The sequence below is a fragment of the Poecilia latipinna genome, unplaced genomic scaffold (genome assembly GCF_001443285.1).
Source record: "Poecilia latipinna isolate Pla-1442-1.1 unplaced genomic scaffold, P_latipinna-1.0 Scaffold108, whole genome shotgun sequence".
NCBI lineage: Eukaryota > Metazoa > Chordata > Actinopteri > Cyprinodontiformes > Poeciliidae > Poecilia > Poecilia latipinna.
This window is the reverse complement of record NW_015112724.1, coordinates 176,710-204,651: the sequence shown is the minus strand read 5'-3', so window position 1 is coordinate 204,651 and position 27,942 is coordinate 176,710. Positions and strand designations below refer to the sequence as shown.

At 37.7% G+C, this 27,942-nt stretch overlaps 2 protein-coding genes across 6 annotated transcripts in view; both read right to left on the bottom strand.

Moving 5' to 3' along the window:
- Positions 1–3,166, bottom strand: part of LOC106944690 (uncharacterized) — a 72,876-nt gene extending 69,710 nt beyond the window's left edge. The window contains exons 1-2 of one of the 2 annotated variants that reach the window (XM_015027879.1): positions 3,149–3,166; positions 2,283–2,370 (exon numbers count right to left, since the gene is read on the bottom strand). The gene's annotated coding sequence lies outside the window, so the exon portion shown is untranslated. Of the gene's footprint in view, positions 1–2,282; positions 2,387–3,148 lie in introns of those variants that run through there. The other variant, XM_015027880.1, reaches the window with a different exon arrangement.
- Positions 3,167–4,229: 1,063 nt separating this feature from the next.
- LOC106944688 (uncharacterized) overlaps positions 4,230–27,942 on the bottom strand; it is a 39,632-nt gene continuing 15,919 nt past the window's right edge. For 2 of the 4 annotated variants that reach the window (XM_015027875.1, XM_015027877.1), the window contains 43 exons: positions 27,697–27,831; positions 27,557–27,595; positions 27,330–27,470; positions 26,309–26,394; positions 26,061–26,084; positions 24,780–25,123; positions 23,451–23,636; positions 23,311–23,345; positions 21,748–21,900; positions 21,536–21,661; positions 20,954–20,992; positions 20,712–20,837; positions 20,510–20,636; positions 19,579–19,761; positions 19,466–19,500; positions 19,218–19,382; positions 18,923–19,057; positions 17,355–17,393; positions 17,138–17,278; positions 16,939–17,012; positions 16,808–16,834; positions 15,319–15,971; positions 14,653–14,832; positions 14,529–14,563; positions 13,601–13,750; positions 13,397–13,525; positions 13,242–13,280; positions 12,924–13,058; positions 12,761–12,857; positions 12,384–12,554; positions 12,018–12,052; positions 11,664–11,825; positions 11,427–11,561; positions 10,583–10,621; positions 10,350–10,490; positions 9,913–10,001; positions 9,778–9,801; positions 8,873–9,056; positions 7,208–8,735; positions 6,657–6,791; positions 6,523–6,579; positions 5,464–5,581; positions 4,230–4,693 (listed from right to left, as the gene is read on the bottom strand). In XM_015027875.1, the coding sequence (XP_014883361.1) occupies positions 4,651–4,693; positions 5,464–5,581; positions 6,523–6,579; positions 6,657–6,791; positions 7,208–8,735; positions 8,873–9,056; positions 9,778–9,801; positions 9,913–10,001; positions 10,350–10,490; positions 10,583–10,621; positions 11,427–11,561; positions 11,664–11,825; positions 12,018–12,052; positions 12,384–12,554; positions 12,761–12,857; positions 12,924–13,058; positions 13,242–13,280; positions 13,397–13,525; positions 13,601–13,750; positions 14,529–14,563; positions 14,653–14,832; positions 15,319–15,971; positions 16,808–16,834; positions 16,939–17,012; positions 17,138–17,278; positions 17,355–17,393; positions 18,923–19,057; positions 19,218–19,382; positions 19,466–19,500; positions 19,579–19,761; positions 20,510–20,636; positions 20,712–20,837; positions 20,954–20,992; positions 21,536–21,661; positions 21,748–21,900; positions 23,311–23,345; positions 23,451–23,636; positions 24,780–25,123; positions 26,061–26,084; positions 26,309–26,394; positions 27,330–27,470; positions 27,557–27,595; positions 27,697–27,831 (6,639 nt within the window). In that variant the 3' untranslated portion in view covers positions 4,230–4,650. The remainder of the gene's footprint in view (positions 4,694–5,463; positions 5,582–6,522; positions 6,580–6,656; positions 6,792–7,207; positions 8,736–8,872; positions 9,057–9,777; positions 9,802–9,912; positions 10,002–10,349; positions 10,491–10,582; positions 10,622–11,426; positions 11,562–11,663; positions 11,826–12,017; positions 12,053–12,383; positions 12,555–12,760; positions 12,858–12,923; positions 13,059–13,241; positions 13,281–13,396; positions 13,526–13,600; positions 13,751–14,528; positions 14,564–14,652; positions 14,833–15,318; positions 15,972–16,807; positions 16,835–16,938; positions 17,013–17,137; positions 17,279–17,354; positions 17,394–18,922; positions 19,058–19,217; positions 19,383–19,465; positions 19,501–19,578; positions 19,762–20,509; positions 20,637–20,711; positions 20,838–20,953; positions 20,993–21,535; positions 21,662–21,747; positions 21,901–23,310; positions 23,346–23,450; positions 23,637–24,779; positions 25,124–26,060; positions 26,085–26,308; positions 26,395–27,329; positions 27,471–27,556; positions 27,596–27,696; positions 27,832–27,942) is intronic. The other 2 variants (XM_015027876.1, XM_015027878.1) reach the window with 2 other exon arrangements.

The following is a 27,942-nucleotide window of genomic DNA, read 5'->3' as shown; positions in this document are numbered from 1 at the left end:
TTTAAGCACACAACGATTTATTGAAGGTTATTTTTTATGATAAAAAGCTTGTGGAATATAGTAAAGGTCACATACCGGTTCAAGAACAGAAGACCTAATCAATTAAATGATGAAAATCAGGCAAAATGTTGCAAAACAACCCATCATGATCAATAAATTCAATACAGTTAAGAACAAAGTAAACCTGTTACTCCCCCCCACCCACATCAAAACCTACCAAAGCTTCACGTAATATTTATCAGGATATAAAAGCTGTATTCCATGTTTACCAAAGTTCGATAAAGGTTTTGAAACCATTTTTATAATGTTTGAAAATGTGAAACTCTTAGCAAGTTTGATAAAACAGCTGCAAGACATCTAATAAGAGGAGATACACCTACCAAGACCATCATCTGACATCGGAAATTCACTTCAAGAAAAAAAATGTTGCACATTTTTTGGGAAGGATTTACATTTTAAGGCTAGACAGTGGGGTGTCTGACCACACAGAAGATTTTGGGAGTGCTTGGAAAAATTTTGGGGTAAGGTCAGAGACACTGAGTGTGAATAGGAAATAAAGTGTATGGTTATACACTTCATTTACTCAAGTAAATGTGGACATAAGTGTTACCACATGCTAAAGAAGACCTAAAGTGGAAGGCATGCATGCAATATTAACTCTGTAAGACGCATACATTGGGGAAATGCTAAATGGTGTTGGCTCTGTGACCTCGGCACAGCACTAGACACTGTTAACCTTGACATATGTTTTGAAATGACTGAAAAGCTTTTTACTCAAGAAAAATTGATAAAAACTCCACTCAAATACTGAGTAACTGATCAAATTATCAATGATTTAATATTTAAAAAGTACAGATGGACCAAAATATAAAATTATGTGGAAACTTTGGTATTTTAAGGACACAAATGACAATAATTTATATAGGTAACAAAGCACTACAAAATCAGGCAAAATAACATTTTCCCAAATCAGTTTCTTTCAATAATAATAATAATAATAAAACTTATGAAACTTTATGAAAAACTACAGGAGTGTGTGTGTGGTGAATATTTGGTTAAGACATGTTTGTTCTTCATTCAGTGAAATTACTCACAGTGGGTAGAGAATCCGGAAATTTTAGTCAAGTAAAAGTAGCAATAGCTCATAATAAATTACTCAAGTAAAAGTAAGAAAATACAGCATAAAAAACTCCTAGAAGAACTCCCCCCCTCTAAAAACTTACTCAAGTAATTACTACCCAACTCGGATGAGTTTTTTAGTCTAGCTGAAAGTGGCCTTACACCAGTGTTTGGAGTTAATGAGTTATTTGGAGTAGCATTTCTGTCGTTCATAGACAGGTCCATCTGAGTGTTGGTCTGTCCAAGCGAGCAACGAAGCTGAAGTTGGTTTCCGATTCGGGAAACGGCAGAAGCTTTCCTTCCAACAGCCATCCATCTATAATAACTGAAGAATTAATGAGCTACGGCAACATTTAATGTCCCTTTGTGATTAATAAAGTGGTTTTGAATTAAAATTGAATTTGAAAAAAAAAAAAAAAAACCTGCAAAAACGAGGGTAAATGGTGACCTGAACTTTAGTGAAGTTTCACAAATCAGATAAAGGTTTCACAAATCACAGACATGGATTAAAATATTCTGCAGGTTTGAAATGTCTACATGTCGTTTTGGAACTGGAGCGATTCCAGTATGATTCAGAGGCAAAAAAGTGGTGAATCAACCTTTATTGAAGCTTCACAAATCCCAAACATGGTTTTAAATATTCTGCTATTTGAGCAGAATAATCCAGTCCAGGTTTGAAGAGTCTGTGTTGTAGTTTTTTTTGTTTTTGTTTTTTTAGTTAGAGTAGATTAAAGATGCGGAGGATGGTGAAAAATATCGCCCTTTAGCCATTAAAGGTCCCGAGTCGGAACCTGCAATCGGAACCCAACTTCAGCTTCGTAAGCGTGGAGCGGATGGGAGGACTGTTCCTGTCAGTTTTTGTCAAAACAAGTTCCCAAATTCAGAGCCACTTACCGAGGTTGACCTCTTGGCCGCGTTTTAACGCATCACGAAGACAACGCCTTGCTTTTTTTATTTAGTCAAAGTACCAAACGAAAGCAAACCGACATTAAAACTTGTTTTAAGAGAGAAAATAAAGTTACATCAACTTGTCAAAACGTTCGCCGTGTTGAACTGTTAGGATCGAGAATTTGCGAGCATAACGGTAACGGCCATTACACAGGAAGAAACAAAAAGGCCAAACATGTCAGTCTGCTGTCTTATTAAAATCTTCGGCATCTTACCTTCGGCTCAAAGTGAAGTTCGGATCCGTTCATCTTCCTCTTCTGTCTTGGGCCTTCGCCTTCTTCTTGAGTTTTATTGGCCGTTGGCCTAAAACGTTAGCTACATATTACCGCCACCAACCGGTAAGGAGTGTGAACCACATTACAAAAACAAATTAATTAAAAAAATGTATATAGATCCTATTGTACAACTTACACCGTTCCCTGCTTGCTGGATGTTTTTGCAATAACTAGAGTTTTTAACCAACTTGTTACTCTGAATCTGGTAATTCCTGCAATGCAAAATAAAATGTTCTATTGCCTCATCTTTTTGGTGCTTTCTTTGTGCAGGAAACCGAATAAAATTTACTGTAAGCCCCATCATGTTTCTATAAATTATCTACTTTTGCTGGAACTGCTCCTCTCAACTTTCTGCGTACTTCCTCACTTCTCTTAACAAGTAGCTTTGGAATCTCCTAAAGGTTATACACTGCCACCTACCGGCTGGTGATGTGAATTTATTTTATTTTATTTTTTTCAGGGCTTTTAAAAAAATGGCAAAGTAATACCAGCCTGTAATTGGTGGCAATATCTTTGTGGAGTAACTTTTGGCACTCCTATCAGCCATTGTTTAGCTAGCTCTATTAGCATTGTATTAGCATTGGTCCATTTTGAATGTGGTCCATTCAAAATGGACCACATTTTAAATGTGGTCCATTCAAAATGGACCACATTTTGAATGGTCCATTTTGACCAAAATGTGGTCAAAATGGACCACATTTTGAATGACACGCTACATTTTCAACTGACAGGCTTACAATTCCAGCTGTAACTCTAAGTACCACACAAAATTTTCCATTGGTCAAAACATATATAGATTTTCTTACCTCTAAATTAGTTTCTTGTCAATAAAATTGTAGCGCAGCTTTCAGCCCTGACATTCACCATGGGGGTTTGGGACGGGAATGGCTACATAATGACATCACATGACGTCTGACCCCTTAACAGTAAAACTGAAGGCAACACTGCCTGAAAGATTAGATTTGCTTCCATAAACATCTTTCATATCTTAACTAACGTCTGGGTCCTGAACAAAATGTCAGGTTATCCTGACTGAAAAAGTTTCTTTATCTGGCTAGCAATATAAACCAGAGATCTGCAGCTGCTGTCCTTGGGGGACAATGTCCTGCAACCTTTGCTGCCTGCATATAAATTGTAAAAACTCTACTCGTAGCACAAAGCTGCAGGAATGCATCTATCTAGTTCACAAAAATGTCAGTTTGGGGTCTTGGGATCCTATTGAACAAATAACCTAAGTACCAAAGATGGCAATGAGAAAGAAGATGCAATATATATTTAGTTTAAAACATTAAAAACTAGAGTTGAATAAATAAAAGCGACATATTGGTCGATACATTTGCTGTAGGTGCCGATTGTGTTGCGACTGGAGTTGGGGTCACAGAGCCTCTTACATTTTATTTTGTGGGTCAAAAACTGGTGTAGTAATGAAATTAAAGTTCAGTAATTGAGAGCATTCATTATTTCATTAGAGTGAGAAGAAACTGTGCTCTCAGCCGGAAGTGTCTGAAACCGATATTTGATATCATCTTGAGATTTATTTTTTTTATCTTGCTCACACACCCATATCTGCTGAAACCAGTCAAAGTCAGTTTGGTCACACATCATCCTGAAAACAGGCAGGATAAGGCCTCAGAGTTGGTGCAGTTCTGCAGTAGAAGTTTGTAGAAATGTGTCTTTTCCTTTGCTTCTCTTGGTTTTATCCTAAAGGTGAACTACGCTGAAGTCCAGCACTGTGGATCAATGATTATTCCCATGTTTACGTATTTAGTATCACAAGGGATGTTTCCCAGTCCTGTGGGAACAATCGTCCATTTCATGCATCATCTGGCTGCTACACGTTTCTGGATTAGTTTGTTTTAAAAGAAAAATTATGCAACATCCAACTTCTTTTATAGCAAGAATCTTTTAATTAAAAAGAAACAGGGAAAAGACTTTCATTTTATACATTTGACATAAGTAAAAATCACACATACGCTAAAGATTTAGCACATTAGAGCATCCTGATAAAAAAGTTTCCCCAAGTAACCATGTATTCATACATCCTTGCATTTATGATTAAAAATATGATTAAAAATATTTTACTTTCCAAAAGGGTAAGACTAACAATGTAAAAGATAACATTGATCCATCTGCAACAAGATCCTGATCTTGAAAAAAAATGCAAATAGAAAAGTAGTTTTTGCAAAAAATTGTGCAACACTGAAAAAACAGCATCCAGTGTAAAAGATTTTTAAAAAGCATAAATTGCATCTGCTGCCCTAGTTATCTCCTAAAACTCAGAACAGATTAAAATTCTCCAAAAAGGTCGTCAATCAGAAAGGAAGGCCATGTGTGAACGTCTTGAAACTCTTCTGAAAAGGAGGAGAGAAAAAGGAACAAAATAAATGAGCAGTCGTGAGATAAACCACATTTCAGTTCAATCATCTGGATCTCTAACTGTTTAACCAAGTGTAGAAAATCACCACAGACTCCTCAGTGCTATATTTCACAACTAAGGATGGAACCGATCTGAAAAAATGAGCCGTTACCAATAACCAATATTAATATTGCTATTAGAGCCACTACTTGCCAATATTACATGTTTCCATGTCCTTTCGATACTGTGAAAAAACGACTACACAGCTGACACTACTTATGGAAAATTCATTTTTTGAATATTTTCATGCTTCCATTTGGGTTTCTACTGCTTCTAAAAACAGCCCGATCGCTTAAAAAGCAAAAAACACTCAGCCATTTTGGGCAATAAGCTGATGTCTGGAAAATGAGCTGTTTAAAAAAACCCCTCCAGATTGTTGAGTCACACTGTACCGTTACCTAGCAAACCCAGCATAACCCAGCTGTGTTACCTAGCAACCCAAACGGAACTGTATTGAAGTTTTGACCGACTTAAATTCACTTATAACAAGATATTTTTCCTATGTTGTGAAATAATCTGCCAATGGAACTAGTACTTGGTAATATTTTGTGTTTTTGCAGCGTACATGAGTGTAAATTCGATGAACTTCCTGTGTGGTTTAGTCACTTGAGGTTAAAATATTACAGAAATCTGAAACATATTGAAGAATCGACTTAATGAAGAACGTTTACAGTAGATGGATGATTTTGTATCCTGTTTTCTCACCGCAGAGGTCTCTGAGGTCTATAAGGAGGGCATCTGACACTGGCAGCAACCGGAGCAACCCAAGAGCAGGATCTCTTTGGCTCGGGTCCAGAAAGATCCATCTTTCTTTTATGTTGTACTAGAAAAAAAAAAGGAAGTAAAACAGAAATTAAGAAAATACAACAGAAATCGTATCAGTTCAATCTGAACTTCCACACAAATATGCAACTCTCCTCCAAATAAAGAATGCAAAGTTGTCTGAAGGACAAAGGATTCACAGGAGAGAACATTATTAATTATAATAGTTAATTTGACCAACGTTGCCATTTACCACCAACATTAGGTAAAGAGATTCTTTCAACTGGAAAATCTAGTTTAAAGATGATCTATCATGCTTCCTTCAAGGTCAGGATAGGTTTATAAATACATTCATCACATATTTTGCACAAAATAATTTTTAGATAGTGAGATTTTAGTCTCAGTTTTGCCTATTTGGGGCTATTTTAGGGCGTCTTGTCATTTGAATTCAAATAAGCTGCAGCTAGCCACGCACCCACCACTCACACCTGAAAATGGCTGGAAACAGATGCACAAATATACATATATACAACTCTGAAAAGCAGAAGTGGAGCCTCTTGCACAACGAACAAGAAAGCAACAAGTGGTTTTTGGATGGTAAGTCAACAGCAAAACACTTGTATTTTCCAGCAACCATTATATAGTATTTGAACCAGCTCATTTTCCAGACACCAAAAAACAAATTACATTTAGCTAAAAAAACATTGGTCATTTATTTGTATTAGCTTGTGCTGTTTTTAGAAGCAGCTGAGACCCAAATTGATGTACAAAAACATGGAAATTATATATTTGCATAAAAGGTCGGCTTTAAGATGTTTCTCCTCTTCTATCAACTGTTTTTACGAATTACAGACTGAAAATACTCTGTCTGTGCAAGCAGTCATTTCTATTTGCTGTTTGGAGTCTAGACTCTCCGTAAGGCAAAGTGAACAGAAATTCATTAAACATTTTTCAAGCCGTCACATTTGTGTGAAGAGTTTGGAGAGAAACGTCACCACTCACATCTTTCCAGAGTCTGTCCATCAGGATTTAACTTCACCCCAGTGGTTGGTTTCCTCACTGCAGCAGAAGATAATAAGTTGACCTGGTTTCATCATGTTTCAGTGATTCTAACAGATGGAGCCCTGTTTACTCACTCGGAACCGGTCTGACTTTCTTCTTGGGTCGACCTCTTCTTCTGGGCGCTGTAGCTTCTATTTTCTCCTCTTGAGTCTCTCTGGAATTGCAGGTCATCGACGTGACGTTTTTAGGAGACACTTCTAGAGTTTTCTCTAAAGGATTCACAGTAGAGAAAATTATTGGCAATTGTTAATTTGGCCAACACTGTTATTTACCACCAATAATAGGAAAAGTAATTTGTAAAAACAGTTGTTTTAGGGCGTCTTGTCACTTTAAATCCAAATAAGCTGCTTCTGGCCACGCCCCCCCAACTCAACGTTTACACTCACACCTGAAAATGGCTGCAAATAGATGTGTAAATATACAACTGTACAACTTTGAAAAGCAAAAGTGGAGCCTTCTGCACACCGAAGAAGAAAGCAGCAAGTGGTTTCTGGATGGTAAGTCAACAAAACATTTGTCTTTGCCTGTCTTTTCCAGCAGCCATTATGCAGCAGCAGAAGATAATAAGTTGACCTGGTTTCATCATGTTTCAGTGATTCTAACAGATGGAGCCCTGTTTACTCACTCGGAACCAGTCTGACTTTCTTCTTGGGTCGACCTCTTCTTCTGGGCGTTGCAGCTTCTTTTTCCTCCTCTTGAGTCTTTCTGGAGTTGCAGGTCATCGATATGACGTTTTTAGGAGACCCTTTCTCTTCGTTTTGTTGTTGAGAATACCTGGCAGAACTTTTTCTCCTCCTTGTTGGAGTCCTATCTTCTTTTCCTTCAACTGAAGAGTTGGTCTGAGTTAGTTTTCCTCCGCTGGGTGCTTTGATTTCATTTGTTTTGTCTTGATTGGCTAATCTGGTAGTTTGTCTGAAAGATCTTCTTAAACCAGATTTATGTTGAACAGAGCCCTTACAAACCATTTCCTCTGTCTCCATCTCTGCACTGATGTCTTTTGATCGCGTCTCAGATTGTTTATCCAAACTCTGTTCTTTTGCAGGATTTTCTCCATCTTCAGATTCAGACACTCTGGTTTTCTTGTCTGGTTTTACTGCCAAACCTTCGTCTTTGATCAAAGGTTTTTCTTCTTGAACAGAAGCTCCAAGGCCATCCTTTCTAATCTCTTTTTGTTCAGCATAAACATCTTTCCCTGACTGACTGATTGTTGGTACAACAGTGGCCGATTTGTCTTGATTGGCTCCTCTGTCAGTTTTCTTAATAAATGTATGTATGGGAGATTCATCCGGAACAGAGTCCTTACAAACCGTCTTCTCTCCAGTTTCTGAACTGCTTTCTTTTATTTTTGTCTCATACTTGTTATCTGAACTTTCCTGTTTTATTGGTAAAGTCTCTCCCTCTTCACCGCTAGAAGTTTTCATCCTCTGGTCCAATTTTACTTTTGAATCCTCATCTTTCCCCAGAAGGTTTTCCTCTTTAACTGCAACCAAAAGCTCTTTGATAGCAGTATGTTTTGAATCAAGAGGGTCATTTCCTTCCTTCACAGGATTCCTCACATTATTCTTCTGTTTTTCTTTGCTTTCAGTTCCCTCTTTGAGTGATTCAGCTTTAAAACAGTCTTGGTTCAAATTTGACGTTGCCACTCTTGGGCCCAACTGAGTTTTTGCAGTGCCGCTCTCTGCTGACACCTTGTGGTCAGCCTTTGCTACTGCAGCAGCAGGTGCAGCTCCATGTTTATCCGACTGAGGAGTTTCTGCAGATGTTGCAGCTGAACTGGTGCTTTGAGTTGAGGATGCAGATGATGTTTGAGATGCTCTGAGAGGAGCCTCTCTCTTGCTCTGCTGATCTTTCTCATTTAAAGACTTAAAAGTCTTTGACGAAGTGGAAGGAAAAATTTTACTGCCACCTGCAGAAGATGACTGATTAATTTGAGGTTTCATAGACTCAGGTGCGTCTTTTTGTGTTTTTAATGACAAAGACGTGGCGTTAGACTTCAAGCTGCTTTTTCCAGTTGATGAGGCAGAGCTCCTGCAGTCTTTATTAGACTTTGGGATATCTCTAGTTACAGACGATGAATGCGAGATCTTCATTTCTTTTGTGATCGGCTTGGAGGGAGAGGAACTTTTAAAACTGCTGCTGCTTCCACTGGAAATCTACAGGAAAATATATGAAAGATTAATAACCTTTCCAACCAAATACTCCATAATTTTGTCAGTAAAGATCTGAATGGACATTTATAAAGGCTTTGTTGAAGTTTGTGCTGTTTTTAGTTCAAAGTGTTTCAGTCAACCTGAAGGAATCCTGTTCCTCTGTGAAATGTGGTCAGGCTTCTGTCTGGCAGAGGGTCACATGCTGCAGATTCCTTGTCCACCGTCTTCAGTAGTGCGGCCTCAGGCTTGACACTCATGGTGCCGAGTTCAAGGTTCACTGCAATTTTCTCACAGTCCTTCAGTCGCTCTTTTCGGCTCAACAAACTGTAATAAAAGCAGACAAATGTTAGGGAAAACAAATCTTAAAGATGATCAATTATGCTTCCTTAAACAGGTTAGGATATGTCTTTATGAAACATGATTATAACACTTTTTTGCACAAAATAATTTGTAGATAAGGAGATTTCAGTTAGCTCAGTTCTGATCATTTTGAACGGTTTTGGGGCATCTTGTCACTTTAAATCCAAATAAGCGGCTATTGGCCACACTACCCAGCTCAAGATTTGCACTCTCACCCGCTGAACGGCTGCAAACAGATGCACAATTATATAACCGTGCATCTTTGAAAAGCAGAAGTAGAGCCTCCTACACAACCAACAAAAATGCAGCAAGTGGTTTCTGGATGGCAGGTCAACAACAAAATACATTTCTTGTTCAGCAGCCATTGTACAGCTGAGGTAAAACCAGCCGACCAAAGCTGCTGGAGCTCTGCTTTGGTTGCTAGGTGACTGGCTGGGTTTGTCTGCGGTTGCTAGGTAACGGTGCAATCAGGAGATTTTTTAAAACAGCTCATTTTCTACACACAAAAAAACATCAACTTATTCCCAAAATAATGGCTGTGTTTTTTTTCCCTAAGCTCTTAGAAGCAGTAGAGACCCAAATGGAAGAACAAAAATTTGAAAAATGTGGATTTCGAATAGTAGGTCCCCTTTAACTCATTGAACTCAAATACTGTGTCATGCTTGAAGTCAGAAGAAATGCTCACCTTTCAACACGTCCGACTAGCTTCCTAAAAAACGCAGAAAAAAAAAAAACACAGTTAAGCTTCAGAAACACAATCTAAAAAATCCATTCATTTATATTTTTATTCAATCATTAACTTCTAAGTTCACACACTTACCAAGCTTCATGCTGTTGAGATAATTTGCGAACAGACAACTTCTCCACCACTCTTCTGACTCCGCTGGACTCGGCCATCTCAACGTAAATCTGTCGTGAATCGTCAGGAGTGGATGCAAACAAAAGCAAGGGGGGAAAATTAATTATCAGTCTATGAACAAAAAAGACCTCAACTCTACTGATACTTCGGCATGACCTTTACAATTTTGTTACATCCTAACAAATAAATATGTTTAATTTGTGTTGTAAAAAAATGAAAATACAAATTTTATTTAAATTTGCTAAACTTCTTTTTAAAACCAGCGACATGGTAATTCAATTCCAGTTGGATAAAAATAAGTCAAAACATGGATTTTCTCAAAATCATAAGCAAACTGAATTAAAAAAAGAAAACACATAAAACACAGAAAACAGCCAAGTATTTCTTTTTTGTTATACCCTGTTGGAAAGCGGCAGGAAGCTAGCAAAAGTAGCGATGCTTGCCACTTCTTTTATAACCATCATTGTGATATGCTCGTTTGTCCCTGAAGCCTCCACAACGAGCAGCCGCTCCCCCAAAGACGTCAGGTCTGGAACATGCTGGGGGGAAAGAAGAACATTTTTTGGTTTTAATTTAAAGTCGTAGCAGATTTTACATGGCAAAATATTTAAAAAAGTGAAAATTCACTCACAATATTGCTCCATTTCATCAAAGCTCTGAACATGGATTCCTGAAACAACATTAAGTGGATTATATTTACTTAGGGACCCGTGGCAGTGTGACGTCATGCCTCCATTTTCCTGCTGGAGGGCAGAAAGCTGCTGGCTAACGATGACTAGCATTGATTTTAGCTGTTAAGTTGTCAATATAATGCAGTAAATCCTAAATGTACACCTGATATATATAAAAGGGAAACGAACGTAGTGCTTTGCTACTAAATGTCAACAAAACGACAACTAGATCAGGTCAGGAAAAAGTTTTAATTAAGAAAAAAAATAGGGAGGGAGTAGTTCAGCTATGCTAGCTTGACTTTGACAACCGTAACATGTAGATGTGCAGTGGAACTCGTAGCAAAAATAAACGTCAAACCTGAAAACATAAATCTGTAATGGACTGAATGTTGTGTTCTTTGTGTGGGAAATGTTTGAGTGTTTTTTCAGTGTTGAATCGTGAAACATAAAGAGGCGTTGTTGCCAGTTGCTATAAGTCTGTGTGTAGCGTAGCCAACAGAGATCAAGTTGTTTTTTAGTGTTTTTTTCTGCGTCATTTTCTGCTTTGCTGTGGTTCACTTTACTAAATTAGTAATAACTTCATCTCCAGGTCTCATTTAGTCAACAGAGACTGAACATCTACTGTGACAGCGTGGCGATGGACGGCGAGTAACATGCAACAACATGCATTCATGTTAGTTTCATGATGTCCTGGACATTAGCCAGAGATTTACACAAAGTGTAAAGTAAGTTAATTAAAGTCAAATATAAGTAAACAAAAGTTACTGATGGAAAAGAGCCAGTTGTGTACTGCACCTCCCATACCTCACTGGACCCAAGACTGAGATCCTCCAACAGCAAATGGATGTTTGGAATGAAGCCTTTGAAATAAACTCGTTTCCTGTTTCGATCTCTAAGAAATCTTATGCAAGCACAACTGCTGCTGAAAATCACAAAAGCCTGCAAAAGAAGAGACATGAAGAGATATGACACGCTGTTCCCACAACTAAAAACATCTTAAATCAAGGAAAAAGTGATAAGACTGCTGAATTTGGCCTTTACCCTCCTCTGCAGCGGTAAAACTACAACATTGTTGTACAGTGTGTGAAGGTTCTGTTCGGGAAAATGCCTCCACACCAGCATAGCCACTTCCTCGTGTGTGTAGCTTCTGTTTGGCAAACCGGTCAACATGATGCCTGCAAACTTCAAATCTCGCTCAGAAATCTACAGGAAAAAAATTTAAGTAAACTTTTATTTATTGAAAATTGGAACAGGCTTGAAAACTTAGTCGCCTTAGCAACCAATAGAGTAGCTTTCAATTAATTAGAAAAATGTTTTAGGAAACTGGGATTTACACTGAATGCTAATTAATATGATTCAAAAATGTGTAAATACAAGTACAGGAATAAAACGTACCCTGGCACAGGTCTTCCTGTCGACTGTCTGAAAAGCTGGGAGTGACAAAAAGGCAGATCACAATAAATATTCATGCGTAAAATTATCAGACATCAGCATTGGCTCGTGTGTCGGTTGTAAGTATAGAAAAATCAGACATGAAGTTGTTCTCAAATCCAAGTGGGAGCAAATTCTTGGTGCTTTTTTTGTAGTTCTGTAACTAGATGGGATTAATTCAGCTTCATTTTTTGATAACTTGTGATCATCACCTGAACACCAATCTGATCAGATCAATAAGCCAATCGGTGGTTTAAACTCCTCAACAGTCACTTACAGTCAAAATGTTTTGGGTTTCAGCTACATTTGGCTTCTCTGTACTCATCTTACCTGGGACCTTGAAGAAAGGAGACGCAGTGTGAACGACATAAGGACTTTTCTTCACGGTCATCCAAAAAGGCGCCTTGGTTCCCTCTGGAACGGCGCCTGCTGTTCGCGGGACGCTGGTTTCAACCGAGATATTCTCCCAGATTTGCAAACCATGAGCTGATCCGCTTAGCGCTGCACAAACAAAAAAATAATAGTAATAATACTGGACTAAGAAGGGAAATCTATTCTCACATCAGCTCCACCAAAGCCTGCTGCTGTTAAAGTCCTTTCATGTGTTAACTGATCGTTTGTTTTTACAGTGTTTTATCCGTGTGTTAGAGTGACTGCCGCTGCATCCTGACGCTCTGACAGCAGAGACTTCAGTGTTTCCGTCTCACCCGTCTGCTGAGCGTCGTGGGATCGGCTCCATCTCCAGTAGCTGTACCAAGCTTCGAGTCGATCGGCGTCCTCCGGGGTTTCACAGTGAACAAAAACCTGGAACATGACAACAGATCAACACAGAGCAGCTCCATCTCCCTGAGTTTTAAAGTGTGTTTTTACCCTGTTGAGCAGAGGCAGGTAGTTTACAAAGCAGCTGATTTTCCTCAGCGCTTCCCTCAGGTCTCTGGCTTCACTTGCCGAAATGTTGGGGAAGTAAAGCACGTTTTTTGTGCCCAATTTCATCTGACATGTCGGCTGGAAAGAGGGCAAACAAATCCATATGTTTCACTGCAATGCATCTGTGCATTTAAAAAGCATAAAGCGTGTTGCATACAGTTTTATTTGGATTCTTTGTCCGTTAAAATTTGTGTAAAATTTAAAGCGACGAGCATAGATATTAAGAAAAATAGAAAGAGGAAACGTTGGTCCAATACTTACAAAATCGGTAAAAGACATCAAATATCGATAAAACCGAAACTGAAAAAAGAAAACAAAACACACTTGAATCAGAATATTTCCGTTTGCAAAAACAATGAATGGTTATTTTTGTGCCTAACAGTCTTTCTAAACACATCCCAATAAGAAAAACCTACCAGAGTCATTGGTGTGGAGCTGGTGACAACATGAAATCCAAGTTTTCGTCCTTTGAAGAAAAGCTCCCTCCACGGCGTCGCTCTGAACAAATGCTGCACCTGCGCCACCCTCGGCATGATGAGGAAAGCCTGAAAGCAGAGCAGGAAATTTAAAAGTCTCTGAAAACAGCAGCAAGCAAAGCCTCAGCAGAGATCGGTGCCGACCATTTGCGACTGGGGAACGACGAAGATTTCATTTTCGTCACACTGAACTCGACACTTCTGAAGGACGTTGATGATTTCAGTTTCCGTGTAGGAGCCGTCGAACCACCGAGGCAGGTTGGTGACAACCAGGGTGATGTGGAGAGAGAAAATCTGCAGAGCAGACGAATTATTAACGTTCAGAACGAAAATTATGTTATGGGAAGGCTGGCGCAAGATGAAACCACCAAAAACTAAATGTAATAGTTTGTTTTTGCAAATTAAGCATCAAAATTCTGACGACAAGTAATTTAAAATCCAAATTTGAGTTTCAAAATTAGAAGCTAAAATGATGTAGTTTCATGGTTTTTATCTTCAAACGTTTCATCAAGGTGAGTTTTCAAACTTTTCCAAACTTTGGAGATAAAAACGAAACAAACTAAAAAAATTCACTATTATATAATCTCTTTTATCACTGTTAATATCGTACTGTATTTCATATTATGCAGCAGGGATACATTAAAATATGACAAAATGTTATGTTTTGAAATGTCTCACACACACCATGCACCTAAAGGTCAGAGAAAGTTCAAATATATAAATAAATCTGAAAAAATTTTCCCGCTACTTTTTCTGGCATTTAGTAAATAGAAATAATTCTGGTAATTGTTACAAACCAAAAACAAGAGAAGTTTGATCTAATTTAACTTCAGACAATGACAAATAAATATGTCTTTTTATTGTCATTATATGTCCAATTTCAACTGTAAAAAAGGTTTTCAATCAAATGTTAGATTGAACCTTATTACCAAACTGCACAGTTTGAGTGCCAAGCACTTTATACAGAAATCAAACATTCAACTTTATTGAAATTCAAAAATTTCTGATGCATAAAATCCAGCTTTCAGAGGAGTTTTATAACTTTAGACTGAGCTGCAGAAAGAAAACTTACCGTTGGAGACAAGATGGTGTGCATGTCAAGCTGACCTGAGAAGAAGAAACGGAGATCAGTAAATAAATGAAAACCAGAACCTAAAGAGGACATTTTGGGTCTCTGTACGCCGTTCGTGTCTCACGGAGTTTAAATGGCGTCAGGAAATGGTGCAGCTTCTCTCCGGGGGTCAAAGGAAACGCTTCGGTTGACGTCGCTGCTGCTGCAAGCGGCTCCGATTTTGTTGCCGTTGTCGAGGATTTCGAGTTTGGGTCAATTTCAGCTGAAGCTGCTGAAACTTTAGATGCAGGATTCTTCACAGCAGCTACATTTGAAACAGACGTCAATATAATGATCTGGAGAATTTCACTTAACGACTAAAATCACATCATGAAACATGAAAACATTTAATCACAGGGCTGGACAATAAATCAATAATCTACATCAATAGAGTATTCAATAGTTTCACTGAACTCCGATCCAGAGCCGCACAGTTTCCTGGAGGTTTAGGCAGAAGAAAAAACTAAGCAGTTACCCTTTGGTTACCTAGCAACAGCCTGCTCACTTACTCGTGGTTGCCTAGCAACACCCTGTTAAGTAAATGGCAGTTAAAATTTCCGCCATTTTGTTTCGTAAACTGCTTGAAAAACAACCATCAACGGCGTGGAGAGAAAACTGAGGATAAAACAGGGAATTTCACACCACCAGGTTTATGTCTGATATTTAAAAACAAACAAAAATAATCAATTTATGAAACAAGTATACTGTCCAGCCCCAACAGTTTAGTTTATTTAGGCAAACAAACACCAACCAGAACTACCTGAGTTTCCTGAAATGTCAGTTTTGGTCTCCGGGTTTTCAGCAGACACCGATGGTTTTGGGTTTATGCGTTTCTGGAGCTGTGACGGCGCCTTCACAGAGGTTTGTACGCCGGTTTGTGGGCTTTTACGAGGAATAGTTAAAGGTTTAGATGGCTTAACCGTGGGGGTTGATATCAGAGACTTCGTTGGTTTAGCAGGTGGAAGTTTTTCATCTTCAGTCTTTCCAACGTTGGACTTGGCAGCACTTTCACTCTTATCCTCTTCAACCTCATCAGTTTTTGCTTGTTGCTTCTTCTCCTCGGTCTCAGTTTTGTCTTTAGGCACCACTGCAGATTCTTGAACTTTTCCACAAACGCCAGGATGTTTTTCTGAAACTTTGGACTTCACATTTTCATTTTCTGTTGCAGCAATTTCCATCTTTGTCCCAGATCCAACGGCAGTCGATTCCTCTGCAGACGGAGCACTGTTTGGAAGATTTGTGACTTCTTGGACGGGAGGTTTTGTTTTAACGGGAGAATCAGACAAAGGAGGTTGTGGTTCATTTGTTGTTGCTGGAGTTTTGTCATTGATGTCTTCGGTGTTGCGTTCAAGATCCATTTTTGTTTCGTCTGAGTCTTTGAGACGCTGTTTTAGGCTCTTCACACTGAAATTAAAAGAGGAAATTGGATTATATTTTTAAAAATCTTATGATAAAATCTTTACTGGTAAAGTAAATAACATGTTGAATGTAGAAAGAAGTTTTAATGCTTTCTTGAACAGGTTAGGATGGATCTATGGCCTATACAAAACATGTTCATTACATTTGTTGCACAAAATCATTCTTAGATAATGACATTTTATTCTGATCAGTTCCGCCTGAGCTGTTTTAGAGTTTTACACTAGCAGGTGAAACAGATGTGCAATTACATAGCCATACATGTTTGAAGAGCAGAAGTGGAGCCTCCTGCACAACCAACAAGAATGCAGCAAGTTAAGCCGACAACAAAACACTTGTCTTTCCCAGCAGCCATTGTACAGTGTACACAGTGGTAAAACCAGCTGAAAAAATGTGGAGGAGTTCTACTTTGGTTGCTAGGTAACGGGCTTTGCTTGGCTGGGGTTGCTAGGTAACGGAGCAATGGGGAGACTTTTGAAGCAGCTCATATTCCAGACTCCAAAAACCACCAACTTATTGCCAAAAACAGCTGGGTGATTTTATTTTATTTTAACTTAAAGCGCCTAGACCGTTTTTAGAAGCGGAAGAAAGTCAAATGGAAGTACAAAAAATTTGCAAAATGTGAGTTTTGCATACTAGGCCTGCTTTAAATGGACCTGGTGGAAGAAACAGCGTATTAAAACAGAAGGACTTCAAACTCTCTGTAGTTCTGTTAATGTAAGACATGACTGTGAAGCTTCAGATTTAACATTTTGAAAGTTAAAAACTTTTGTAGACATCACTTTGGTCGTCGTTTCTCCTGCTTTCTTCGATAAAATACTCACGATTCAACACTCTGAACTTGACTATTCCTGTAACGAGAGGAAAAAAGACGAAACTAGTAAGTTGATGAATGTTGCAAACTAATTTCCATCAGGAATGAAACATTGTTTTCTTATAAAATGGCAGGTCGTACCAGTCTTCTGGCGAACGTGCAAACCTCTCCACCACCTGATCTACTCCTCTGGATTCAGCCATCTCGATGCACAACTACATAAATAAAGCAGCAAAAATAAAAGATGAAGATGTTTGACTCTTTCTTTTAGTGCTGAATCTAAGCTATTCAGATGAATTAAGTAAAAACTTTTTAAAAATGCCTGTTTTTGCTGTCTCACCCTGTTGGCTAGCGGCAGGAAGCTAACAACTGCAGAGACGTTTGTCACTAATTTTACGGCGGCCATGATGAGGCTTAGGGAGGTTTCAGAGAGCGCCACACACACCAGCCGCTCATCCAGAGACTCGAGTTCAGGAACACGCTGGAAAACATTTTAATGGAGAATGTAATTTCATTCTATCATGACACCATATTTAAAATAGGGAACTATAACTTACAGCGTTGCTCCATTTCATTAGCGTTTGGTACATCATGTCCTAAAAAGACAGCATCCAAATAAACGGTTACAGTCATCACAAAATACACGACACTGCTTGATACTGAAAATATTTATCAGAGCCTCATCTGATCAGGCTTGTTTTGATGAACTTCCAAAAATGTCAAATGTAAGATAAATGTCACAAACTGAAGATAAGATAAAGATTTAGCATGAAGTTGAATGCTTTTATTTAAAACAAATTTCTGATTTGACCAAGTAATTAGGTTTTTTGTTGGAGCTTGCCAATACTTTTTTATATTCCTGAATCTCACTACCTGACCCTCTTTTCTTGTGTTTGTGGGTGTATTTATTGGGTTGCTAGCCAACTGCTGAATTTACACTTAGTTACTTACTTTAAGTAGCTAACTGGCTGCTTGAGATTGCCAGTGGCAGAGCTAAAGAAAAGTTAATTTTCTTTATTTTGTAACAACTTCAACCTAAGTTGCTAATGTATCAATTTATTAGCTGAACCACATAATGACATTAAATCTTGAACTACTGGTTGCTAGCCAGTGGATTTTGGTTTATAGCAGCTGACTATTTTTTCTATTTTTTTTAGTTCCTTGCAAATTGTTTTGTAGCATGCTAATTTCTTATTCTGCATGTTTTCAGCTGACTAATTGTTTTTCAATTGACAGCTTGCCATTTAATTATTCGTTAGATGTTTGGTGTGTATTTTTCTCTAATGAGATAGATGGCTAGCTAGCTAGAAAAGCGTTGGTGAATTTCCATTCTATGTTGTAGAAATTTAAACCTAATTTATACATTATTTGTTTTAGCAGTTTATTATTGGCTCAAATATGAAACTAGATTCCTAATTATATTAAATCTTATACCATTTTGGTTGCTAGTTAGTAGCCTTCAGTTTACTGTAGTTTTTTGGTTGTTAGCTAATTTATTTTGGGAGGGGAAACCTGGCTAATGTTTTTGGTAGTAAGCTCATTTCTGAGGTAGCACGTTTTTAGCCATCTAGATGTTTTTCCTCACAAATTGCATTTTATTGGTTGTTAGTTGTTTGCTCTTTTTTTGTAGAAAGCTAGGTAGTTAGTTAGCACCTGAAATAGGAAAGAAACTAGAAGAATTTACTAGTTAATACTCTTTGAATTTTGAACCTAATTTATTCATCAATATATTAGCTGCTATGAACTCTTTTGGTTACTAGCTAGTGGCTTTTGGTTAATAGTTTTTGGTGGTAAGCTAATTATATTTTGGTAGCAAGCTAAATTCCAAGCTAGCAGGTCTTTAGCTGTATAGTTTTTCCAATACACAACTTGTCATTTTATTGGTAGCTGGCTGTTTGTTGTGTTTTTGTGGCAGTTAGCTAGATAGGGAGTGAGATAATGTTTGAGCATTTGGCTAGTTTAGCTCTTTTTTTCTATTGTCAACTAAACTATGATAACTCACCCCAAATCTTAACACCAGATCTTTATTCTCAATATTTTTTCTTGCCTTTTTTCATTTAATTGCTCTATATGCTACAATTAAAGACAAATGCCACTTTGCTGACCACCTCTCTGACCGCCATACCTCACTGGATCCAGGATTCATCTCCTCCAAGACCAGGTGGACGTGCAGCTTGTGGCTTGTAAAGGAAACTCCCTTCTTGAGGAAATCTTGAACAAAGTTGTTGCATGATGTCCAATCGTTGAAATACACAAAAGCCTTGAATGGAAAATACATTTTAAAAAACATTCATGACCCTGTTACAACAGGAATATCTGAGCACATCTTAGTCTGTTTTAATGGGGTCATTCCTGTTTTAATGACTCCGTTACAACAGGAATATCTGAGCACATCTTAGTCTGCACCGTGAGATTTTTACCCTTTTCTGCAGTGGCAGCACCACAATGTTGTAGAACAGAGTCTGGAGATTCTGCTTGGTGAAATATTTCCACACCAGCTTGGCGACATCCTCGTGTTTGTAGTTTCCTTCGGGTAAACCCGTCAACATAACGGTGGAAAACTTACAGGCCACAGAGACGGATGCCTAAGTGACAGAATAGTGAAAGATTTTTATGCTAAACTCACCTAAACCTTTCAAATGAAACACAAACATGGAACCGCACTTACCAACAAGTCCTCCTCTTTATCAACCGTCCTAAATTCTAGGAGATGAAGTCAGATTAAGTTTATCGCTTCATTTGTGATATTTGATCATTTGGTTTCCACATTTTTTTTCTTACTTGGAATGACGAACCAAGGCGACACTGTTGGGAAGAGGAACGGAGCGGTTGTCATGGCGACTGAAAATGGTGCCCAGCTGCCCTCTGGGATGCTGGTATTCATCGGCGGGACGATCGGCGGGACGATCGGCCCGGCGACGACATCTTTGCTTTCCGGCGCTGCTGTAGCTGCCAGGTGTGGTGCTGTGAAAAGGAAAACAAGTTACAGCGACAATTTTTATTTCTATCTATGCATAAGACAAAAAACTGTAATCAAATCAGATGAAAATCATGTTTTTGTGATGATTAACCCTCTTAACGTTTAACACATTCCTCTGGTTTTATTAGTATAGTTTCACTGAAGGTAATTTACTCTGACAGATTGGGAAATTTTAAGCTCCAGTGTTTGAGTGAAACAAGGTTTAGTCCCTGACATGAATATCGTTTCTTTCAGCGACATTTCAAAGATTAAAAACAGTTGATTAAAATCTTGCTATTCCATTCAGACGATGGTTTTGATCTTCTACTTGTTTATGCAACATTGGTGGAGATTTTGCAAATGATCCAGTTAAAATATTATAAATGGACAACAAAAGGGGGAAATTATATTTCTATCAAATTATGGATATTTTCAAAGATAATTTTAAATATATAATTTAAAAAAATGTTTCTACATATTTCTAACATATTTTTAATACATTATATCGTGTATATTTTTTTATTTTCAATACATTTAAAATGTATAAGTTTGTATTATATTTTTATTTCACACCTGAAATAAAAAGTGTGCTGCAACTGGGGACCAAATAGCAACATTTGTTACATTTTCAGCTGCTGTGTTTCGCTCTGTCGAACAAAACAAACTAACTGGAAAACCAGTTTATTGTTTGGTCAGTGAATTTGCTGTGATTTTTAATAGCGCATCTGTTGCTTTCAGAAACGTTTTCCTTACTCGATGATGTGACGTCGGTCTGGGGAGGTTTTATCCTGCAGACGTTATGAGCAGGGCAGCGTCTCTGCAGGCTGTACCAAACTCCGATCCGATCAGCATCAGCCGCGGACTCAAACTCGATGAACACCTGAAGCAGGAAACGCCAGAGTCAGACGGTCGGTGAGTCAAACCCGTACTCTTTCAAAGGAGAGGAAGTTTCTACCTTGTTGAGGAGAGGAAGGTAGTTTTTAACAGAGCCCATTTTCCTCAAAGTTTCCCTGAGACCCCGGGCTTCGCTTGGCGAGACGTTCTGGATGTAAACAGTTCTGGTTCCGTCGTCGGTGACCGGCTGCTCCAAACAAAGCAGAAAGACCGGAATGAGCTTCATTTGATAAATCCTCATTTAACAACCACGAACGATGGAGCAGAACGCTAAGGAAACGGTGAAAAGGTGCGGATACTTACAGAATCGATCATTTCCATTAGAGATTTATAAAATCCAAACTGCAACAAGAGCAAAATGGTCATTTTATTGGTAGAGCACATTTTCAGAAACAATTCAAACTGAACTGGAATGAAAATAAAACAACATTTCATTGCAGTGATAAAATAAGAAAAATGGATGAATTTTCTAGAGCTTGTTGGGACAAAAACATCAAAATTCTGATAAAAATCAGAATTACAAAAAAAGATAAGAATTCTGAGGAAAAAAGTAATAATTTCAAAACCAGTCAAACTTAAGAGAAAATCAATTTCTGAAAAAAAGTCAAAATTCTGAGAAAAAAGTGAGAATAAAAAAAAGTCAAACTGCTAAGAAAAACAGAGTTGTGAGCTGGAAAAAAGTCCATATTTTCTCAGCGGTCCAAATCCTCCTTCACAGAAAAACACAAATCCAGTCGTGGCAAAGCAACTCAAACAGACCAATTAAAAAAGTTATTTTAGAGAATAGAAATTATAATTTCTTTCAATCTATTTGCTTCAACTGCAGAGACATCAACTACACGTTGAAAACGAATCATGATCTCCAGCTGTTTTAATCCATCTTACCGTTGTCATGACAACCCCACTGCTGATTATCTCAACAGAGAGTTTACATCCATTCAGAGTCAAACTATCGTTCGCAGCTATGAAAACTTCCTGAGCCTTCTGGTAACTTTCCATGAGGACAAACGCCTGAAAAACCAAAAACGTGTAACAAAACGTTAACGTTCTGCAGTAATCAGTTTGATCAGCTGCAAGGTTCATCTGCTGGAGTTTACCATGCAGGCCTGAGGAACCACGAAGATGTTTTTGTCCTCGTACTGAAAGCCAAATCTGTGCAGCAGGTTGCTGATGTCCCGCTCAGAGTAGCAGCCGTCCCGATACGGTGGCAGGTTGGTCACCAACAAAACCCTCGACTGAAGGGGAAACGGCTGGGAGACAAAAACAGGATTCAGAAAACGCACAGGAAATAGAAATAATGCTGTGAATTCAGAAAGTATAATCATTAATCCACTGGTTTTCATTGAACAAAATAAGCTTTTATTGTCACATTTTATCTGGAGCAGTTGTTAAAAATTTATTAATGATACATTTTGATAATTTAACAAAAATTCCCACGCAGATTTTTCTGAATTCACTTTATATTGACAGATAAAACGTGGCATGAGGGGTGCAGGGGTCACACACAACCCACATAAGGAGGCCTCAGTCCTCGACTCGGCCGTCGCAGGTTCGATTCCCAACCCGGTGACCTTTGACCCTCGTCTTCCCCCTTCTCACATTCCCCGCTTCCTGTCAATTCACCTTCAAATAAAGGCAACTAGAGCCAATAAAACCATTAAAAAACCTGAAATGTTTCTCAAACGCTGCCCTTAAAGTCAGTGAATATTTGATATTTCAGTGGTTTGTGTGCCAGTTGTTGCACTTGAATTATTTCAGCTTTTGAGCCACTTCTGGATAACATCCGTCTGGTCTTCTTCTTGTTGAGAAAGTATTTTTGTCTCATATTAGATGTTTTGACTTGTTTTTCTCAGATATTTTGGCCAGTCTAGAGTATAAAATGCACAACAAAACTGCAGATTTGTTTTGAAACTGAAGTAGCTTAAAAAACTACAACTGTTTGATTATGTAGAGAGAGCGAGATTTTTTCTATTTACTTTTCAATAAAATAAGCGACACAGTATCACACCTTTGGTAGCAAAAAAAAAAAAAAAGAGAAAGTAAAATGTGCGCAAAACTGTCAAAATTCCACTAATGTCAAAAATATTTTGAAATTGTGTTGTTTCCATTAAATAAGAAATGAATTTAAAAATCACATGTGAATAAGCTTATTTATGCAAGAAGTTACTAAAATCATCCTCCTGTCTCCGTCTTCGTCGTTTCTGCCAGTAGTAACATCCTGTTCCTGATCATGTGACACAAAAACAAGCGTTTACGTTGAAGTTTTGCGAAACAAAATAATTTTAGTAGTAGAAAAACCGCCTCATCCAAGCAGAAAAACTTTTTAGCAAAAATGTGATTTCCCCCCCGTCTACTGGCATTTCCCTTAAATTAATTTCATAATTCCAATTTGTGAAATTTTAAGTTTAATGGAAATGCAGCTAGGTAAAGAAACGGAGAAACAAAGAGCTGAAAATAGCAAACTTTCTGTCTTCTTCACTCTGTAGCAGCGTATTCACTGAAGAGAGTTGGCGTTGCGCTAACCCGGTGTGGTTTTAGTCGTGATGTATTCAATGAACCACCAAAAAAAGTGGATTTTTGAACTTGTCAGGACAGACTGCCCTTAGTACCCACATATAACATATCATGCACAAATATATATAAGTAGTTTGAGGACTTACTTTTGGGGACATGATGATGCTATGACCAAGACAACCTGTGGTGAGCAGTAAAAAAACACCATCAGGAATCAGATTTTAAATGTAGGACTTTATTTATGTTTCCCCCACATGTCGGATTAACACAGATTACGGTTTCTTACAGATTTTTTCTGGCTGCAGTAAACTTCCTATCCTCTCCCCGGCAGTGAGAGAGGAACCTGGTTGTTCTTTGACCATTTCCTCGGCTGCTGCCTCCGTTTGGACGGATGGAGACGTTTCAGCGGACTTGTCTGGAACGGCGCCAACGGCGTTAGAAGGTGGGTCCGTTTGGATCGTCTCATCGGGATCTAAAGGTAAGAGAAAACTAAAGTTCTTAAGGAAGCTTTGACACCAGATTTTATATTCCTACTGCAAAACGACAAGGAGACGTTTTGAGGATACGTCTGTCATAAAATAATAATACATTTAAATTTAACTGGTACATCCCACCATACTTAAATCAGGAGTATTCTGTGCTTAACAGGCTTAAAGTGCCATTTTAAGCACAATCAAAAAAGTATGTCAAGTTAAATTGTTTTTAAAAAAATGCTACATATATGAAGTATTACTTAGAAATTTGACTTCGTAATTTAACGCCTTGAAATTTGGCCTCTGTCTCTTTAAGAAGCTCCACCTTCAGTAAGTCATCACAACATTGTTCCTCTATTAACCCTTCAGCAGATGCAGAGCTCCACCAGGTGTTTGCTAATTGCTGCTGGCTAGTCTGAAGGAGCCGAGTCCTTGAAGGCGGTGCTAGGCCCAACCAGGCGTTGTACGCAGCTGAATGGTTGCCATAGAGGTTAAATGTTTTCTCCAACATGCATGGAAGAATCAAAGCAACACACCAGGTGCGTTTTTTGATTACAGCATGATATAAAGCTCAGAAAAGCTGATTTTAAATTATACTACCCCTTTAAAATACGTTTATGAATTCCTGATTTTTCCAGAAGAGAGTGACTAGCTGCGTTTCCACTGACCTTAAAATTGTGCAAATTGGAATTACGCTTAATGGAAACAGAAAAAACTGTCATTTTTCCGATTTAAAAGAAACATTGGATTAGGATGTCGTCGGTTTAAATGCATCAAAATTTGTGTTTTTCTGCAAAACTGCAACAGAAACTTTTCACATCAAGTGAGCCACTTGATCAACAACCGGATGTTACTACTGGGAGAAATGACAAAGAAGATGACGGGAAATTGGTAGGATGGCTCTGGGTGTTTTCTAATAAAAAAATTATCTTTTTATCAAATGGAAACACCACAACTGCAAAATATTGTTTGACAAATTTCTTCATAAATTTGTAATAGAAACGCAGCTAGTATCTCTTTTTACATTTTCTATGATTTTTGCAAATGATAAAAATAATCTTTTCAGTCTTTTATCATCTGCAAACACTTTTTCTTTAAAATAATCACCACACAAACATCGTCTAGTTTTAAACTGAACGTACGCGGTGTGCAGCCGACAGCGTTATCTGCTGCAGAAGAAATCTCCCTGCAGGGTTGACATTCTTCTCCTGTTGAATTTGCTTCAGTTTTGGAGTCCAGGACGACATCAGGAGGTTCAGATACTTTTTCTTCCAGCTTTGATCCAGATTTAGAAACTGCTGATTCGATTAAAGTCGGCGGTGCGGCAGAATTAGCTTCTGCAACTTCATCGCCTCGAGGCTCAGAGATTGGAAAATCCACCAGAGTTTTCAAGGCTGAAGGCTGACCGCTGGCTGCTGACGGCTCCGCCTCGATCTTTATCTCGATCCCACCGGCCTCTTCCAGACGCTGACTTAGATCCTTCACACTACAAATCACAAAGAGACATCAAAACAACTGCTAAATAATATATAAGATATAATACAAGAATCCTTTCTGACTGGATATTTAAAACATAATTAACTTTTGTTCTCATCTCTGATTCACAAAGTGATGCTAAAGCAATCAATATTTATAATTTATGTTGGTTTCATCTCCATTAAATAACTTTAAATTTCCTAACAAATTAGAGCTGCAACTATTATTTTAATAATCGGTTATCCTACTTTATTTTCTCGACGATTAATCAATTATTCAGACGACGAATCGGACAAAAAATGCCTATTCAGCCATTTTTTTTATTCAATATTAAAAATACATGAAAAATATAAACAGACAAATAGTTCTTTAAAAAGAAAACATTGTTGTCTAAATTGCAACAAACAGCAGTCCTTTATTTTGTAAGCAGCTAAAAAATATTTCCAACATCAACATGTGAAAAGCTCAGTCGTCTCTGACTGACTTATCAATACGGTGTTATATAGACCTATTGATTATTTTTTTTAGGACTAACCGATTAATAATTGGATCACAAAAGGTTTTTTTTCTGCTAATCTGAAAAAGGTGAAGCTAAAACTAGACAACTTTGCTGCTTTAGGACTGTTGTGTATTTACAGACAAAGGTTAAATCTTAACCTAAATGTAAACTGTTTATACGTTTTGTACAGTTTTGGCTTAATTACTGCTAATTATTACAGTTAAAGATTAATCAATTACTAAATTATTTGGATATTACTTGAATAATCGATTGAACACAATTAATCCAATTAATTATTTCAGCCTTAAAACAAGTAGAAATCTTTCAGCACATACACTAATTGTTAGGAAAAACAACATTTATTTTATTACATTTTATGAATTAGGCCACTAACATCTTTACGAACTTCCTCTGCTTCACAAACATGTTAAAAAATGGCGACACTCACCTCTCAACACGTCCAATCTTCCCCCTGTAGGGGTAAAATAAAAATAACTTGGTGACAAGATCCTTCCCAGAAGACTAGATCACACACAACAGGAAAACCTCATACTTTATCTTTAGTCATCCCAATAATTGGAGCGTGGGAAAAGGAAAATCGGGTCAAAAATCGGCATAAAAATGTTGCCGTGACAACATTCAACTTCTGAAACTGTGCCGTGTTTTTAATCTGTACCTCTCAGCCAGACAACATACCAGAGACACGTAGGCAAAACTTTCCTCAAGGGCATCTCCTGCAGCACCTTGGCAGCACAACTGGGAGAAACCATTTCAATGCAAATCTGCGAGAAGAAATTAAAAACGTAAAAAACATTTACAATATTAAGTTTATTTTTTTAAGGACAATTATAAAATTTGTTAAATCCTCCTAAAAGTTCACGTTTTCTAAAAGGTTAGTCAAGCAAATGTAACTGACTACTTTGATACTGCGAGTCCTCAATAAATTCACAGTAAAGTGATTTTGTGATCCATTTCACAATAACCAAACAAACAGGTTCTGTTATAAAGTGTTTCTTTACTAGACATCATCATTTGAGCCTTTTTTTCTGGGATTAAACCCAAATATACAATCTAAAATGCAATAACAAAACAGGAATAAATATTTAAGATAAAGACAAGACCAGAAAACATACGTGTGATTTATATTTACGTATTCATGATTGCACATTTTGCAATTAATTTATTGATTGAAGGTATTCAGCATCATAATCATGAATGTAGATATAATTAAACTTATATCTACAGGTGGTTGATATAGACTTAAAGTTTTATTACAATATCTTGTGGTACTCTTGTAATAATAATAATAAAAGTGACAATAAGAACTATTTATTACTTCTTTGACGTAGCAATGATAGCGTCTGGAAAAACATTCCCATTTGTAATAAAGTTCAATTTGTATCATTAAACTGCAAATTATAACTGCATTTAATCACATTTTCAAATCTGTTGATGCTTTCATTGAACATTAAAACTAACAATCCTGGTGACAGTTTAGGAAGTTTTAACCTGGAATTAACTGGAATGACAACAGTAAAAATCATCATCAAAATAAGAAATTCATCACAATAAACGATAAACGTCAAATTCCCACCCCAACTTATATCTGGTAAGTAACAAATATCTTTGCTGGAAAATGATTAAAAATGGTTTAATGTTAAAAATGAGGATATAAAAGGTTTATTGTGAAGAGTGGAGGCGGTTTGAGTTGCTGTACCCTGTTGGTGAGCGGCACGAAGTTGATAAAACTGCCGATGGCAGCGACTTCCTTAATGATGCTCTCGATGAGATTCATATTCGCTTCATAGATCTCCACGCTGACCAGACGCTTCTCCAGGAAGAAAAGCTCCGGAACGTACTGAAAACACAAAACCAGGAGTTTGTTAAAGCAGATCGTTTTATCCAACTGATGCCAGTATCTAAAAATAAATACATAAAACTTACACCACTCGTCCATTTCATCAGAGTCCTGTACATCGTTTCCTGCACAAGTTAAATAAAAATATAAAGGGGAATAAGCATAAAGGTAAACAAAAACAATGATTGCTGGAGGTTAAAGGTCAGAGAGCATCCTCAGATAATACCTCACTGGATCCAGGATACATGTCCTCCAGCACCAAGTGGACGCTCAGAGTGCAGTTCCTGACAGAAACCGGCTTTTTCACACAATCTGAGACGAAACTGCGGCATGCCTCCCAGTCGCAGAAGAACACAAAGGCCTAGCGGTGAAAGAAAATATGTTTAAGGTTATATCAAAGCCCAAAGGTCAGTTTAAGAGATACAAATCAATCCCAGCTCACGTTTCCCCAACTTTATCTTTGAAAAATACA